The sequence below is a fragment of the Talpa occidentalis genome, unplaced genomic scaffold (assembly GCF_014898055.3).
Source record: "Talpa occidentalis isolate TD23 unplaced genomic scaffold, MPIMG_talOcc4v2.1 talOcc4.4, whole genome shotgun sequence".
Taxonomy (NCBI): domain Eukaryota; kingdom Metazoa; phylum Chordata; class Mammalia; order Eulipotyphla; family Talpidae; genus Talpa; species Talpa occidentalis.
Window position 1 is genome coordinate 102,130,898 of NW_023604295.1, and position 16,033 is coordinate 102,146,930.

General features: G+C 49.1%; 1 protein-coding gene across 2 annotated transcripts in view; it reads left to right on the forward strand.

The window, feature by feature from the left end:
• The first annotated feature begins 1,025 nt into the window (after positions 1-1,025).
• Positions 1,026-16,033, forward strand: part of KY (kyphoscoliosis peptidase) — a 47,028-nt gene continuing 32,020 nt past the window's right edge. Inside the window, exons 1-3 of one of the 2 annotated variants that reach the window (XM_037525941.2) lie at positions 1,026-1,216; positions 4,456-4,518; positions 8,452-8,514. In XM_037525941.2, coding sequence (XP_037381838.1) covers positions 1,081-1,216; positions 4,456-4,518; positions 8,452-8,514 — 262 coding nt within the window. In that variant the 5' untranslated portion in view covers positions 1,026-1,080. The remainder of the gene's footprint in view (positions 1,217-4,455; positions 4,519-8,451; positions 8,515-16,033) is intronic. The other variant, XM_037525942.2, reaches the window with a different exon arrangement.

Consider the following 16,033-nt stretch of genomic DNA (forward strand, 5'->3'; position numbering starts at 1 on the left):
AAAGGCCATGTGTGGCCATGTGTACAGTAATTACTACTAGTGGAAATTCAGATTAGGAGTTCTGGTCCCAGCAGGGTGGGTCCATCCTGCCCAGGGCTACCAGGCAGATGCCGCTGTAAACACTCCTAAAACCTAGAGCCAAAGGTCCTGCCACTGCCTTTGAGCAGGCCAGGCCCCACTAAAAATAGATGGGCACTCAAGTCCAGCTCCCAGACCACAACAGGCAGGCTGCTCCCTGAACCCCAGCCTCCTCCTCCTGCCCTGCTCTCTCCCCACCAGGCAGGAGCCAGGTTTCTAGAAAAAAAAAGAAAAAAAAAACAATAAAACAGAGATGTTAAGATTTTCATTTCAGGCCAGAAAGGCTGTTAGGCTGATGCCCAGTGGACATGTTCCAAATTTGCACGGGCCATATGGGAGGATGTGGGGTCCTGATCCAACACCCGACCCATCACCCTCTTACAGGGGAAGTTATCGATACGTAAAACCACCCAGGAATTGAATGGGGCCCAAACCAAGACTTGGTCAACTTCTCCACACCTTTCATTCAATCTGGAGCCCCCTGGATGTTTTTCTTTTTCCTGAACCAACTTTCGCTGTTGACAGCACCGTGTGATTTCTGTATTGGTCCTGGTTTTAGGAGGGGGCCTGCTTCTGTCCCTCTGTCCCCACCTCAGAGATCGCAGGAATGAGGCCGCGCCAAGTCAACCCGAGAATAGTCTTGGAGCTGCGGTCGAGAGGCTTCAAGCGCACGGGGCAGGAGGCAGAGCGCCAGAGAGGGTGGCTCTGGAGCCAGCGGCCTCTGCGGACTGTGGCCTCGGTGCAGGTCAGGACTTGGCTGGGGATTTCCTTTCAAAGGTGACTTACAGCCGCTTCGGTCGGGTAGCGCCCTCCCAGGCAGGCCCTAATGGCGTGTTTGGCAGAGTCAGCGAAACGCGGCGCCCAACGACTCGGCGGCGGGGGAGCGCCCTCTCCTGCGCCCTCACTGTCTCCCGCACCCGGCAGCAGCGCGCACGGGGCCATTTGCAGCGCAGGCAGCCTTGCGAGCGGCCGCGGAGAGCCGGCCGGGAGCGAGGCGGAGCCATGGAGCTGAAGAAGGACAGCAACGCCGTATCCATCGACATGCTGCTAATCGTGCACTCGGAGAAGCGGCGCGCTGCCCAGGGCGCGCACTCCGACCAGCAGGCAGACGCGGGCACGTTGCCGCAGCGCCGAGGAGGTAACGCACGCCCGCCCCGGCCCCTCAGGCCCCCGGGCACCCAGGCCTCCATCGCACCTCGACCTCCTTACCCCAGAGCCCGCCCGCCAAGGGGCGCGGGCGCCCCCAAAGGAGGTCAGAGAGACCGACCCTCTCCCCACCGCTGCCTGTCTCCTAGCTGTGGCTCTGGCGTCCCGTAGCAACGCGCAGCCCGGTGATTGCCCTGGGTTGACTCAGTCCAGGCCTGTGGGTGATTCCGCCACCCCCGGGCGCCAGTTTCTCCCTAGCCACCTCTTTGATGGGTGCTGATTAAGGTTGGAAGATGCCCTGTAGGAAGGGGTTCCAGAGCCTCGGGCCTGACCTCTGCCTAGCTTGGGCTGCTCCCCACAGGACACACTGCAGGGCACAGAGGACCTAGAGGAATTTGCTTACTGAGTCAGACTTTTGAGATGGGGCGCTCCTTTGGTGCACTTGCACAACTCATGGGCTCAGTTTCCCCTTTCTAGAGCTTTCTCACAGCCTCCTAGGATAGAAAGTGTGAAAAGTGTAAAGGCACACATGCCTTTGCGGAAGGCTAGGCTTGAAATCTGCTCTCCCTGCTTTCACTTAGCATTGATTTTATTTGTCCCACCACTTTCTTAAGGGGGTGGGGGGTGGGGGAGCCTGGTAAAATAAAGTGTTTATAGAATGGTAGGGACAAGCTGGTGGCTGGTCTCTGTATTCTCCAGAGCACAGATGGATAGTAATAGAAGTGAAGCCAGTCCCTCAGAAATCCAGGAACTTGGGGAACCTGGGTATATGAGTAAAGCCTGGCGGAGACCTGAAGGAGGATGATGTGAGGGTGCACAAGGCTGACTGTGCACCAGTTCTTTGGCAACAGTGCTTGATAGGCCACGTTGAAATGACTTCTGCCTGCCTGTCAGCTCTGAAGCTCCTTGGAGCCTGTCTCCTAGCTCTTCTGTCCCCAGAGCCCCTGTGTGCCTTGACCAGCCACCTTCCACCTGGCCTGGTGAAGCAATGGCGTGGTGGTTAGCTTTGTCCCCCCCAGACACACAGATTGGAGCTGCCCTATAGCTCCTGGTGACCTCTAGGGGAGGCACGCAGGCAAAAGAAATCGATTCTGGAGAGCTGGGAGCATTCACAGGTACTCCAGTCTCAGGCATTGTTTAGGATCTTTAGTTCTCAGAGCTGCTCTCAGAGGAAGGGGAAATTAGCAGAGGCCATTAGCCCTCTGATAGAAAGGCGGCTGCTCAGCTATACACACTGTAGTCAGAAAATCTTCCCTAGCGTGTGACAAGACCAGAGGACCTCCCCATGAGGCCCAGCAAACACTCCCCCTCTAATCACATCACTCCTATAGACTTTGACACTAGAAGGAGAAGGTGAAGAACACATAGAAGCCCTGGAAATGCCAGAGTTGGGATTGAAGCAATAGGCGCCCGACACCTAGCAATGGGCCTATGTGACTCCAGACCAACATGAGGCTTCACACTCATGACCGTGATGCAGGAAAGAAGACCCCACTTACTGGGCCCTTTCTGCTATTTTTCTCAAAATTTTACTGATAGAGGTCTCTCAGAGACACCAGAGTAGTGAAGAGATCTATGTCACTTATTCATAACCATTCTGTTCTGCCTGGAACAGAGAAGAGGGGGAGGGAGTGCACAGCCTTGGAGGCGGGCGGAGCTGTGAGCTCCAGCAGGAGATCCCTGCTAAGCCAGCTGGTAGACCCTCTTCATGGGACACAGCCTATGCAGGTAAAACGCTGAACAAGAGTACCTTGTTCCAAGATCTAAACATACCCTACCCATTTCTAAGTGTCTTCTCCTGTCTCCTCCCCACTCCAGGTCCTCAGCTGGGGAATGAATTTTCCCTGGTTTTGCAAAGGAGGGCCTGAGTGCCATGTCAGAAAAGAGCAAAGCTCAGTTATGATCTCAGTGCAGAGGACTGAATGAAGATGTGACACTCTTCTCTGTGCCCCTGTAGCAGAAAAAAGTCAAAGGGACAAAGAAGCAAGGTGCATATACACAAGCTAGGACGCCAGGCTAGAGGCCAAGTGATAAGTCTCTCCCCTTTCCTCTAGGAAATTTTCACAGAGTAGGACTTCTAAAAAAAAAAAAAAGTGCTATGAGCCCCCACAACTCCCCTCAGGCATTCCTCTGGCAGTGGAGGAGGTAACCTAAAAGTAACTGCACCACGTCTAAAAGTTTCAAAGTCTCAGCTGTTATCCCTGAGGTCAGTGTGATGTGTGTATTCCACAAGTGTGTGCCCAGTGTTAAGCCCCAGACACTGACTGGAGAACTCTGCACAAAAGAAGAGTGTTAAGAAGGAATGGGGGACCTCTGAGTGGTTGAAAGGACTGGAGACAGAGCTTCCAGAAACAGCACCATACACTGCACAGCAGAACTGACCTCGTGAGAAAACCCCACTGCAATCAAGGAGCACTAGATGCTCCTTCTACGTCAGGAAATTTATTTTATTACAGTTGCTTCCATTGCTTGGATGTTTGCCTATTCTGTGTCAGAAACTCGATCTTGTAGCATGATTTCGACCTATAGTGGGGGTAAAGGGGAAGGAGAAGGAAGACAAAGAGGAGGAGGGATACTCCATTCCCCTCCACTTGCATCACCAGGTACCTGGACAGAATCAGATGCAGGGTCATCTGATCAGTCATACCCAAGCCCATCCATGTTCATGCTCTAGCTGCAAGGGAGTCTGGGAAAGCCAGCAACTATCACTTTTAGTACGCATAGGGACAGGCAGTCTTTGCCCACTCCCTACTGTATCTCAAGACTCTAAAGTAGGAGATTCATCACAGAAACAGACAGGCAAAATGAATGGTGAATATCTTCTACAATAATACTTCTATATAATGCATTGGAGATGCAGAAGTGAAAATGGCCATCTAACATTGCAAAAGTTCTCCCTGGATGATCCTGATAACTAACCCCATCACTCTTAAAAACTACTGTTTTAGTACTTTTAAAATGTTTCATTATATATATATATATAAATGTTTCATTTTATATGTATATTATATATTTTTTAAATATTTCATATATATATATTATAATGTGTGTGTGTGTGTGTGTCTGTTGAGGGTTGCATTAATTCCCCACATTGCCTCATTCATAGGCAGCAATCCCTGGATCTTAAAAGGGCCAATCTCAACCAGTCCCACATTAACCCAGATATGTCTGCAGCTGACACATAACTCTATCCACCACAGAGAGCCTCACACTGTCCTTGTTATTTCATAGGACTCAAAGGTGTCGGTAATGGAATCCGGGGATGGCAGAAATTAGAAGGAAATGGCCTGCTAGGTAAATTCTCTTTTATTTTTCTTCTAATCTCTGGGATTATATCATTAGAAAATTATGAGAAGGATTAATTTTCACTGGCTTTAAGACTCTAGACATCTAACCACTCAGAAAGTGATTAACTGCTCATGAAACAGCCAAGGCTCTGGGGTCACTATGACCCTGAAAAGTTTTTCCTGGCAACAGGCCCCCTGATTTCCTGGAAGATGTGGGGTAAAGGGGCAACATCACAAACTTGAGCCCTCACTTGTTTGCTGGCTGAGCTGCAGGGAAGCACTTTACCTCATTTGGGATAATGAGGTTTAAGTGTTCTTGTTCAGGTTCAGGACCTGCAGGGGATCCATTTTTGAAAATTTTTCCAAACAGAGAGGAGAGTGGCCTGCCTTGGGACAGCATTACTCAAGGTCTAGGGAGATGCCAGTCAAGGCATCTGTGGCTCTCTCTTGGCCTGGGACCCAGAATACAATAAGATCTGAGAGAAGTTAGCTTCCAACACCTTCTCTCTCTAGTGCCAGGCATCTGATGCCCTGCAGGCCCACGATGTCACTGTCAATGCCGTGTGTTTATGGCCCTGACTATACTGGGCCTCATTCTATGCCTTTCAAGGACTCACTAACTCAGCTTCCAGCGACAAACATCAGCAAAATTGCACTGTTGGTTTGTGAAAATTCTAGTAGGAATCGCATCTCACTCCCAAAGCCCCAATAGGGAGCTTGGTCAGACCCCAGCTATGTGAAATGCAGAGTCAGATGACTAGCATCAGATGCCATTGTAAGGGAACTAAGACCCCCATAAATGGGGAGATAGAACTGCAATTGAACAAGACCTTATTCCGCCATTGTTCTGACTAACAAAAGGAAAGATGAAGTTCAGAAAGGAAATATATTCAGCTATCCCCTCACTCAAGGTCCAAAGTGCCCACTTTGTGCCAGGCAGGGTTCTAATGTTGGGGATGGGATAGAGAATGAGAAAGTCAAGAAGCCCTGCCCTCATGGGGTTATGTTCAAATGATCGTTATCGTCATGCAGTAGAGTCCCAATACCCTCCAGGTAAAGAGCTTGCCTATGTTCCCTGTCCTGTGCATAAGTCTGAGTCATCCTCAAGAAACCCCCACCCCCCACGGCCACCCCTCTTTGTCCTAGCTGGTGGGCACACATGGCAGGATGGCTGCCTTCACTGGGCTATCAGGGCCATTTCGTGGTAACGTGCCAGCTCTAGCTCTACTGACGTGGATACCAAGTTGGTGAACCAGTGCTGCCAGCTAATGAGAATTATAGCAAGAATCAGACCTGCAGAGACCTGGCAGCCCTGGCAATGCACAGCAGCCCACGCTCAATCATGTGTCCATGGGTAAGGGGCAAGCAGGTCACAGTGGGAGGAAGAGACGCAGCATCGCACCTTGGCTGTGTTGCCTGAAATCTGTTTTCTGGCTTCTTTGCATGTATTACATCAGGAGAGGATTAAAATATAGTTAATACAGTTTTTACCATCTTCAGAGTTCCTGGTTTGGGGAAACCTTTAATGGAAAAATACAACAAAACCCAAAGTGACACAGTAACTATGGTAAGACTTTTAGGACTCCGCTGAAGGACATGGTGTGGATCTCAGCACAATGTGTCAGCTGATAAAGAGGATGATTAAAGCAGTTCTGGGAAAACCACCCGAGAACTGAGAGTTTTAGGTAACCCGGGGCTGGTGAGAGGCTTATAGAGGCCTGGGGCTGGGGAAAGATTATGGTTCCACCACTCCACCGATTGATGTAACTTGAAGTAAAAATTTGTTTTCCATTTGGCATATTGGAATGCGTGCAGAAATTAAACTGATAGCTTCTTTCTGTGTTTCCTGCGGGTGAGATTCTGGGTATGTACTTGCATTGCTGGAGCCCAAGGCACTGAGCCCTGGAAAGTGGATGGCTTTCACCTGAGCCGGAAGCAACCATGGCTTGTGCTGGTGGACAGTGTGCAAATGTGGCCAAACATGAGATTGATCTGAAAGGGCACATTTCCCCCCTCTTGCTGCTCTGTGTTTTCCTTGGGCTGGGGTGTTGGCAGGTTGGGGGGAGCCTGCAGTGCTCCAAACTTTTCCAAGCAGCAGGTGTTTGGGCCGAGCCACCCCAGCTTGCCTGGCAACGGGCTTCCCCTGCTGTGATTGGCTGCTCTCCTTGGTGGTGGCCAAAGTCTGCCTAGCAGCACAGGCACAGAAGCCCCACGGCTACAAGGAAAGCAGTGGTGCAGCCCTGACTATAAATACCCCACAGCAGCTATGCCAGCCAATCACCCTCCTTGAGGATTCCCTTCCCAGATCCTGTTTCCTCCCTCAGCCGGACAAGCAGAGATGAGGCCAGCTGTGCCTGCAGGAGGCGGCCTCCCTGTCCTCGTTCGAATCTGGCCTGGGACTCCGGCCCAGCAGATGCATCACCCTGGGTTGGCACATTCAGTGAGCCTGGCCCTTAGCCAGCTGACTGACCAACTCTGGCCTGGGGGGTTGAGGGGCTTCACATAAGAAAAGGCTCGAGCAGGCAGGCTCCTTCAGGTGGGTCACAAGTCCACCCACCCACCTTGACTCGTTTTGGCATGGGGCCCATGGGGTGGCAGATCTGGGTAGGTGCACAAAGGAGGCTAAATGGAAACTGGCCAGACCATTGGCCCAGAGTTTATCTTCTTTCCAGACCCAGGGAATGTCCCCAGTGGTCACTTCCAGGGATAAGCCCAAGAGCCTTTCTGCAGACCAGTGGGAAACCAGGGGAGAAGATGGCAGGTCAGGGTGGTGGCCTCCTGCTGCCAGCACCCTGGACTTTGCCCAGCTACTCCTTATGCCTTCCTGAAGCAGGGGTTCAAGGGCAGCCTCAGCAAGACCAGACTACTGCAGCAGCTAGAAAGAGAGGCAAAAAATGGGCCTCCCCAGTGGTATAGAGGGTTGAGCACAGCACTGTGAAGCTGCCTGCAGCCTCTGCAGTGCAGGTTCAATTCCTGGCCGGCCAAGAAGATACCCATATGGCGTGGCAGACCTCTCCTGCCTCGCCCGCTGCTCCCCTCAGCAGTGTATTTCAGTCAGTCTGCCTGCTCTGTTCCCCACTTTGTCTCTGGTGAATCCTCTCACCCTCCCATACCTCTGGCCTGTACCCCAGCTGTTGTATAAATCAAAAATAAATCTTTTTTTAAAAAAAAAAAAAAGGAGAGAGGCAAGAAAGGCAGCACTTCCTGTAGGAAAGGTCAGTAAGCCTGTGGTGCCCCCTTCATGGCCTGAGGCAGAAACTGGCATCTCTTCCATGATATCCTGACCTCACTAAGTTTTGAGGAAGGCTCTGTGTCCCAGGGACATACTCTAGTATTTGGGAAGAGTTAACATAGTAGGTGCCCTGCAAATGTTTGTGAAACAGAACCAAACTGCTAGGTCCTCTAACTCCTAGGCTGGTTTGCACCAGGCTTTTTATCTCCATTCGCCAAAGGAGGCAGGAGGCTGAGCTACCAAGCAGGGGAAGGTGAGTCCCAGGTCTCACCTTCCCTAGCAGTCCAGCCCTTCAGCTATAAAGTTGGCATAGGGCCCTCACAGCCCACTCCACAGAAATGTGGAGAGATAGTGAGGAATCCCTGTGTGCTTTGGGGACTGTGCCTGGGGACACCAGCAAAGTCCAGGACGGTGGTCATTTAGCCCACAGGAGGTGGTAAGAACCCCAGGCTGTGCTGGCTTGCTCCTGCTGAGAGGTGTGAGAGTGTGTGACATGGGCACACATTTGCCTCTGTGTTCTGGTCTGTGACTGTGCTCTTGGAGGGGCGAGGGGGTGCACGTGGGTGTGCAGGTGTTACGCCAGGCCTGGGATGAGCTGGGCCCTGCCAGCATGCCTTTCCTGCAGACACACACAGCTGTCTGCTCTGCCCAGGAAATTCCCTTGTGGTCCCAGTGGTCACTGCTGGTCCCTCTCTCTTTCTTAAATAGGAAACCTAGCAGAGAAGCAGTACCCTCAGCAGACACAGGTCATCACTTCCTACGACAACCAAGGTAAGAATCTTGCTAGTACGCGGGACCTCCCCCAGTCCCTGTGTGCTGGACTCCTGCCCAGCCAGAGACAGTGGGTACAGAGCACTGACTGGGAAACAGAGTCCTCTCTGCTCTGTGGATGTTGGCATACCCTCCCCCTCTCCTCTTCGTCAACAGGAAGCAATGGGAGATGTTATGGCGTCTTATGATGGAGAAATAAATCTCTGGTCCATGGAACCCACTGGTGTCATCATCACTCCCATGTCATGACTGTTGCCATTATTTATTGATGTGCCAGGCACACTGCCAAGCCAGAGACATGATTAGTCTCCTGTAAATCAAGCTCCCAACAGTTCGGTTCGATCAGTACTTTCACTGGTCTCATTTTACACATGAGTAAACTGAGGCTTGGCAAGATTATCATGTGTCCCAAGTTACAAGGCCAGCAAGAGTCAGAGCTGTGGTAATTGGTCCCCCTAACCACTACCAAGGCCTCAGCCACTAACCTTCCCACAGTTCTGCTTTCACAACCCTCCTGTAGACAAGCTTCCCATATGGCTTGCATGGAGCAGGAGGGCTCCCCCGCCAGGCCTGGAAGAAAGGCCAGGTTACCCTCCCTCCCCTGTCTTGGTTTCCTGCTCTCTGTTTAAGACACTGATGTTTGAGAGTTCTCATAGTCTCAGCCCTAAGATTTCAATCACCAGTACTCTCAAAGGTGAAGTCCAAACCTATAATGAAATTATCTGATCACTTCCCAGGGGTAGTGATGGCTCCCTGAAGTAGGAGGCCTCCGAAGGCCCAGAATGATTCAGAGCCTCTAAGAGAATTGCTCTCTGAAATGCAAGCTATCCAGCATCCAGGAAAGGCACTGGCAGCGGCGAAGGCAGGCCTGTCAGCATGGGTACCAGTAGGAGGCAGCTGGCTCGCCCTGCAATCTGGGCTAGCATCTTTTAGGCCAGAATTCCTGGGAATAGGACTCCAGGACAAGCTAGGAGCCCACTCAGAGGACCCAGCAGGACCTGCGGAGCAGTACAGGACACCTCCCCCACCCCATCCCCTCTGCTTCTTGAACCAGCTCACCACACAGTGAAAATAAACGGTACCTACTGAAATGCGAGTGGATTAGTGACCACTTACCTCACTTAGTTCTGGCCACACTTGTGAGGGGGTTCTGTGGTTACCCCTGTTCACACACAAGAAAGCTGACACTGGAGAGTCTGGGGTCTGCTCCTGAAGACACCAACACTGCACCACCTGCCGAGTCCCAGGTGGGTTGGCCTGGCATTCACCACAGCTTTACCCGTCACAGCACACTCTGTGTGTGTGACACCCACATGCTACCTCCCTGCTCTCCTGAGGGCAAGCACTGGGGACCCAGCAGACAACAAAACAAAGGCTCCTGCCATCCTGGAGCTGACACCCTCATAAGGAGGCAGACAATGCTAACAAGTAAAATACAGTGTGTCAGATAAGGCCACAAGGGAGAAGCTGGAGAGAGCTTGGGAGGTGTGTGCACAGTGTGTTAGTTTCCTGTAAATGCTGTAAGGAATTATCACACACTTGGAGGCTTTCCACAGATTTACTTTTTTTTTATTTTTTTTGCATAGAAGAACTTGGGTGTAGGCCAGAGGTATGCGGGAGGGGGGTTGAGAATCTTCACCAGAGACAGAGTAGGGAGCAGAACAGGTGGATCTACTGAAATACACTGCTGAGGGGAGCAGTGGGCAAGCAGTGCTGAGCCACAGGTGGGTTAGCTCCCTGGCAGGGGGTCAAACTCAGGCCATAGAGGTCATAGCGCTGAGACATAACCCCTACCCACCAGGGAGGCCCAGATTTCTTAAACAGTTTCAGAGTCTACACAAGCCCCAAATCAGTTTTGCTAAAGGCAAAGTGTTGGGTGGTCTGCTTCTTTCTGGAGACTCTAGTGAGAATCTGCTCCTTGCCTCGTCTAGCTTCTAGAGGCATCTGGCATTCCTTGACTTGTGGGACCACTCCAACCTCAACTTCCATTCTCCCATTGTATTTCCTCCATATAAATAATCAAATTTCCCTCCGCCTCTGTTTTAAAGGAACGCTTGTGTTTACACTGGGTCCACCAAAACAATCTAGGATTTTCTTCTGACTTCAAAGTCCTTAATCACATGGCAAGACCCCCTAACATTCACAGGTTTCTGGGACCAGGACATGGATATCTCTATGGGCTGTTATTCTGCCTCCAATAAGGGACAGTTAAAAATAAAGTATAGGGCCTCCCTGGTGGCACAGCAGGTTGAGCACAGCGCTGTGAAACTGTCTACAGCTCTGCAGCGCTGGTTCGATTCCCGGCTGGCCAGGGAAATTCCCACATGGCGCGCAGACCTCTCCTGACTCACCCACTGCTCCCCTCAGCAGTGTACTTTGGTCCTTCTGCCTGTTCTGTTCCCTGCTCTGTCTCTGGTGAATTCTCTCACCCTCCTCCACCTCTAGCCTGTACCCCAGTTCTTGTATAAAAATAAATCTTTTAAAAAAATAAAATAAAAATAAAATAAAATAGAGTATATATTCCGCTGTGGAAATTGTGGTATATATATTCAATGGAGTAAGACACAGCTATTTAAAAAGGAAATAATGCTTTTTTGGACAAAATGGATGGATCTTGAGGTGATTATGCTAAATGAAATAAGTCAGAAAGTGAAAGACAGGTATCGGATGGTTTCGCTTATATGTGAAATAGAAAGAATAAAAAATAAACACTGGCAACACACAACAAAAACAATTCTTTTTTTTTAAAGATTTATTTATTTATTTACTTACTTATTTACTTATTTATTTATTTATACAAGAACGGGGGTACAGGTCAGAAGCGCAGGAGGGTGAAAGCATTCACCAGAGACAGAGCAGGGAACAGAACAGGCAGAGGGGCCGAAAGCACTGCTGAGGGGAGCAGCGGGCGAGGCAAGAGAGGTCTGCCGCGCCATGTAGGAATCTCCCTGGCCAGCGGGGAATTGAACAAGTGCTGCAGAGTGCAGCATGGCACTCAACCCGCTGTGCCACTGGGGAGGCCAAAAACAATTCTGAGACTTAGTGAAGAAAACACTGGTTGCCAGAGGGCACAGGGGAGGGAGGAGAGGATGGGGAAGGTGGAAAGGACACTGGCACAGGGGCTTGGTGAGGGTGAGTGAAGCATGTGCACGTATGGAGGGGTAAAAATATAACCCCAAAGTTATACAGACATGTACATGACTGGCAAATTAGTTTCAAAAATATATTACCATTCTTAAAAAGATTTAAAACAATGAAATAAAAAACATTTCCCTCTTGTCCTATTTTTGCAAATACCAATTTTCAACCTTTAGAAGTATCCATCGTTATCAGTTTTTTCTTTTTCTTTTTTTTTTTTTTTTGATTGTGGAAGTATGTTCTGGCTTTATTTTGTGTTTTTTTTTTAATTTACTTTTTACATCATTGTTCATTTTTTAAAAATGTTTGCTTCCTCCCACCCCCTCAGGTGTAGTCCCCATAGAGTTTCCTTCACCAGTGCACCTGTGTCCTCAGTCCTCCATGCTCCTCCCTCCCTCCCTCTGATTCCTCTCCCTCCTCCTCCCCTGCAGGATGTCTCTGATTTATAATTGTCCATTTTTGCTTTGTTGTGTTTTGTACTGTTATTATTTTTTTAACACTGATGTCTTATTTGGTTCCCCTATATTCCTGTTATAAGTGAAACAATCCAATATTTTTCTTTTTCCTTCTGGCTTATTTCACTGAGCATAATTCCTTCTAGCTCCATCCATGTTGCTGTGAATGGCATGAGTCTATCTCTCTCTCTCTTACCAGTTTTCTTATGTATTCTTTTGAAGTTTTTCTATGCCTATATATTGATTTTTAAAAACAATAAATAGCATTGCATCCATAAAAAGTAGAGTCATTGAGAAAGGTCTCCACGAGAAGGTGACATTGAGTGAGGCAGGAGGTAAGGGAGTTAGCCACATGCACTCCTGAGGAAGAACATCCAACAGAGGGATAACTGGGGGTGAGGGCAGGAGTACACCCAGGTTGTTCCAAGGCCAGGAAGCCAGTCGCTGTCGCTGGAGGGGCATGGGTGAGGTTGGGGTAGTAGGGGTGAGTCACAGAGACACAGGGCTGATCTCACAGTGCCTACAAAGCTTGCTGGCCTCAAGTCTGAGTGTGATGGGAAACCACGCCATGGTTTTCTACAGAACAGCCTCCAACAAACAGGAGAAGGCAAGGGAGCATGCAAGAAGACCCCTTAGGAGGCATTGTGATACTCCAGGCCAGAGAGGTTTTCCTTGGTATGAATTTGGGGCGTAAGAGAGAGAAGATTTGGGACCAAGGATGTCATGGGGCAGATTTAGGAGGAGAAGTTTGGGGAAAAAAACATGAACAATTCAGATTTGACCTTGCTGAGGTTGCCCCCTCCGCCAAGCAACCATGTGGCTGCTATTTTGGATAACAGAACCCAGGAACATCACTACTCCATGTGCCACATTCCTGCTCAGCCAATAAGCTCTGTGCTGTGAACATTAGCTCCCCTAAGAGGTTTTCTTGAAGAAAAAAAAATTTTTTTGAGAGAACAGTGTCAAAAATTTTTTTGGAGTTTACAGTGTCATGTGTGTTTTAGAAGTACAGGGCCTCTCCCTTTGCATGTTGTTGCCACACCACACCCACCATCATATCTACCACCATCATCCAATGTGCTTCCGCCCCTCTTTGTCCTGGCCCCTCCCCACCTTCTCACCCTCTGTTAGCCTCAGTTTGACAGTCGTAATTCTTTTAATCACACTGATAGCTGCGGCCCAGGGAACACTCGGTGTGTGAACACATTGGCCTAAGCCCCTTCTGTTTCTCACCTCATTTAATTCCCCAAACCACCTTCTGTGGTTTGAGAGTACCACATCCTGGGCAGATGTGGTACTTCTGTGGTACTTCTGAGTACCACATCCTGGGCAGAAACCATTTCCCCCTTTCACATATGGGGAAATTGGGACCCAGAGAGGTTTTAGTAAGATGCCTGAATTTACGCAGCTAGGATATGCCAGGCCTTGTTGTTAAACCCCCGTCTATGAGCCTCCAAAGCCCAAATGCTAAGCTTTGCACCACACCATCTTCCTCCACAGAGGGCAGGCATGAATCTGGTGGTGCAGCTTGGATCAACACCCACTACAAGAAATCCAAAATGGCGGTCAGAACTTGTCATTCAGATGGTCTAATTTCCCCCTCCTCCTCCTCCACCTCCTCAGCTTACCATTCAATATTAGATGTTGTGTGATAGGTGATAAGAAGATCTTTGAGATTTGGGGGTTTGAGAATTTTGTATCTTCCTGTGAAAGACTTCAGAAGATTGAACTATAATGGGTGTGGATTGAGTAAGAGGAGAGCAACTACTGGGGCTGCTGTAACTTCGACCTCAAAGCTATTCTTGAGTAGTCAGTTCTCTGTTGAGGTTTCCATGCTTCCAAGTCTTCAGCACTAATCCCTATGCAGACACTGTTCCTTTTTTCATATGCACCCAATAGGGTCAATACCACATTTCCCCACCTGGGACATGACTGTGGTGCTCCATTCTGCAGAAGGGATCACAAGTGGTCCTGTGTTTCCAAGAGCCCAGTGGAAGCTGAGGTCAGTCAGGGCTGCAAAGGACAACCTTCATCACACACCCCCGCCAGTGCCCCGGGACCTCAGCCCTGAGCTCTGGCACACTCAATCGTCATGTTGTCCCTCAAGCAGAGTGGGGCTTCCACGCTGCATTTGACAGGACCTGTGAGGGTTTAACAGAGCTGGACCGTTCCCTGTCACCATCCCACAGGCTATTCCTGGAATGTCAAAACACATCACCTCCTGCATTAACACTGAGTACCACATCCTGGGCAGAAACCATACAGCACAACTCTACTGAACAGTTCACTAGGACTTGTTTCAGGGATATTTTTTTAATTTCAGCAGCTTGAGCTGAGATTTCCTGATTCTCAGCTACTGCGGGGAAAAATTCCAAGGCAAAGATCTCAGGTTGTAAATGAGGCAGCCAGTTCTGGAGTGAAGAAACACCTGAAGTAAGTGATGGCAAGTGTCTGACCTGAATCCCAGAGGTCCTGGTCCCACTCATACATCCCATATGTGTGTACATTCACACACACACACACACACACACACACACACACAGGCCTGGCACTTTTTATTAATTGATCAACACTCCAGGCAGCCACTTCCAATCAGTCAGAGTTAATGAACAACACGGAATCTGTTTGCCATCTCTGCATTAGGTATTCTGAACAAATTAGGACTTTAGACAAATCCTGATTTAAACCTGAAGACCTGGAGAGTGTCAGGTGTAAAGGTAGCCCTAAGGCAGTGCACACACTGCCTGCTGCATCTCCACTCCTGCAAGCCTAGGGAGATAGAAGCAGAGTCTTTCAATCTGGGGAAAAGGCCAGGGAGTCACTTCTCGAGGGCAGCAGAAAACAATCACGAATACATTTAAGACAGTCAAAGCTGTAGCTTCAGAAATGTCATTTGAGTGATAACTAGTAGATCTGGGAAGGGGTGACCTGAGAGAGCCCCATAAATGAAGTCTGAGAAAAGGCCTCCTTAGGGTTTGCTCACAACTTTTAAGAGCAGTATGATTTTTATCTGACTGTACTTACCACTTTAGATCTTACTTTAAACTTTGTTCCCAATAATGTTCCACTCTTTATCATTAGAGATTAATCTGATTTTTTTTCTTAAATTAAGTGTTTTGTTTAATGAAGTATGTAAATATTGTAGTCGACAAAGTCTCACCACTGACACCTTTGGGAAACATGGGGCCACACTGTGAATGCTGCCCACTTTGGGACAGCAGGCCAGGGCCCAGGCCCTGAATCAGGTTGCTCCCAGGAGTGCCTGTATTGGACAGCAGGAATCAGACTCCCACACTGATGGCAGTGGCAGGGTTGAAAAGCCCAAGAGCTTTGCAATAGAGCCAGGAAGTGGGAGTCACAAGAATGTTGGACATTGGCCCCTATCCAAGTGGGGAAAGAAAAGAGGACAGAGAGGAGGGATTACAAATGGTGATGGGTGGAGTTTCCAGGGCAGGGTCATGTTCCAAGTATGAGGCCACCTCAACCCCCACCCTTGAAAGGGCTTTAACCATAATTTTTCAGCTCACTCATTCATTGACAAAGAGACATGACTGAATCAGGAGTGGTTCTCATAACTGGATGTTATAAGAAGTTTGGGTAAGAGGGTAGTTGTTGAGCTCAAATCAACCAGCTGCTTGGTTTTTTAGATTCTCTAAGCTTATGGATATTGTTCCAGTCAGATTTTCCAAATTGCGTTGGACAAAGTAGTACTGGGTTAAATAAACTTCTTTGTTGCAGGACTTCTTAGAAGAGCGTTTTGTACTGAGATACAAAAGAGGAAAATGGATCTCAGATTCTTTTTTTTACAAGGATTCTTGCAGCCAAGTACAGCTTGACACCCTCTTTGGAAAAAAATCTCAGTTTCAGGTAGAGAACATGAAAAACCCACGCCTTGTGCCTCATGGGGAGGCCTACAGGAGGTATTT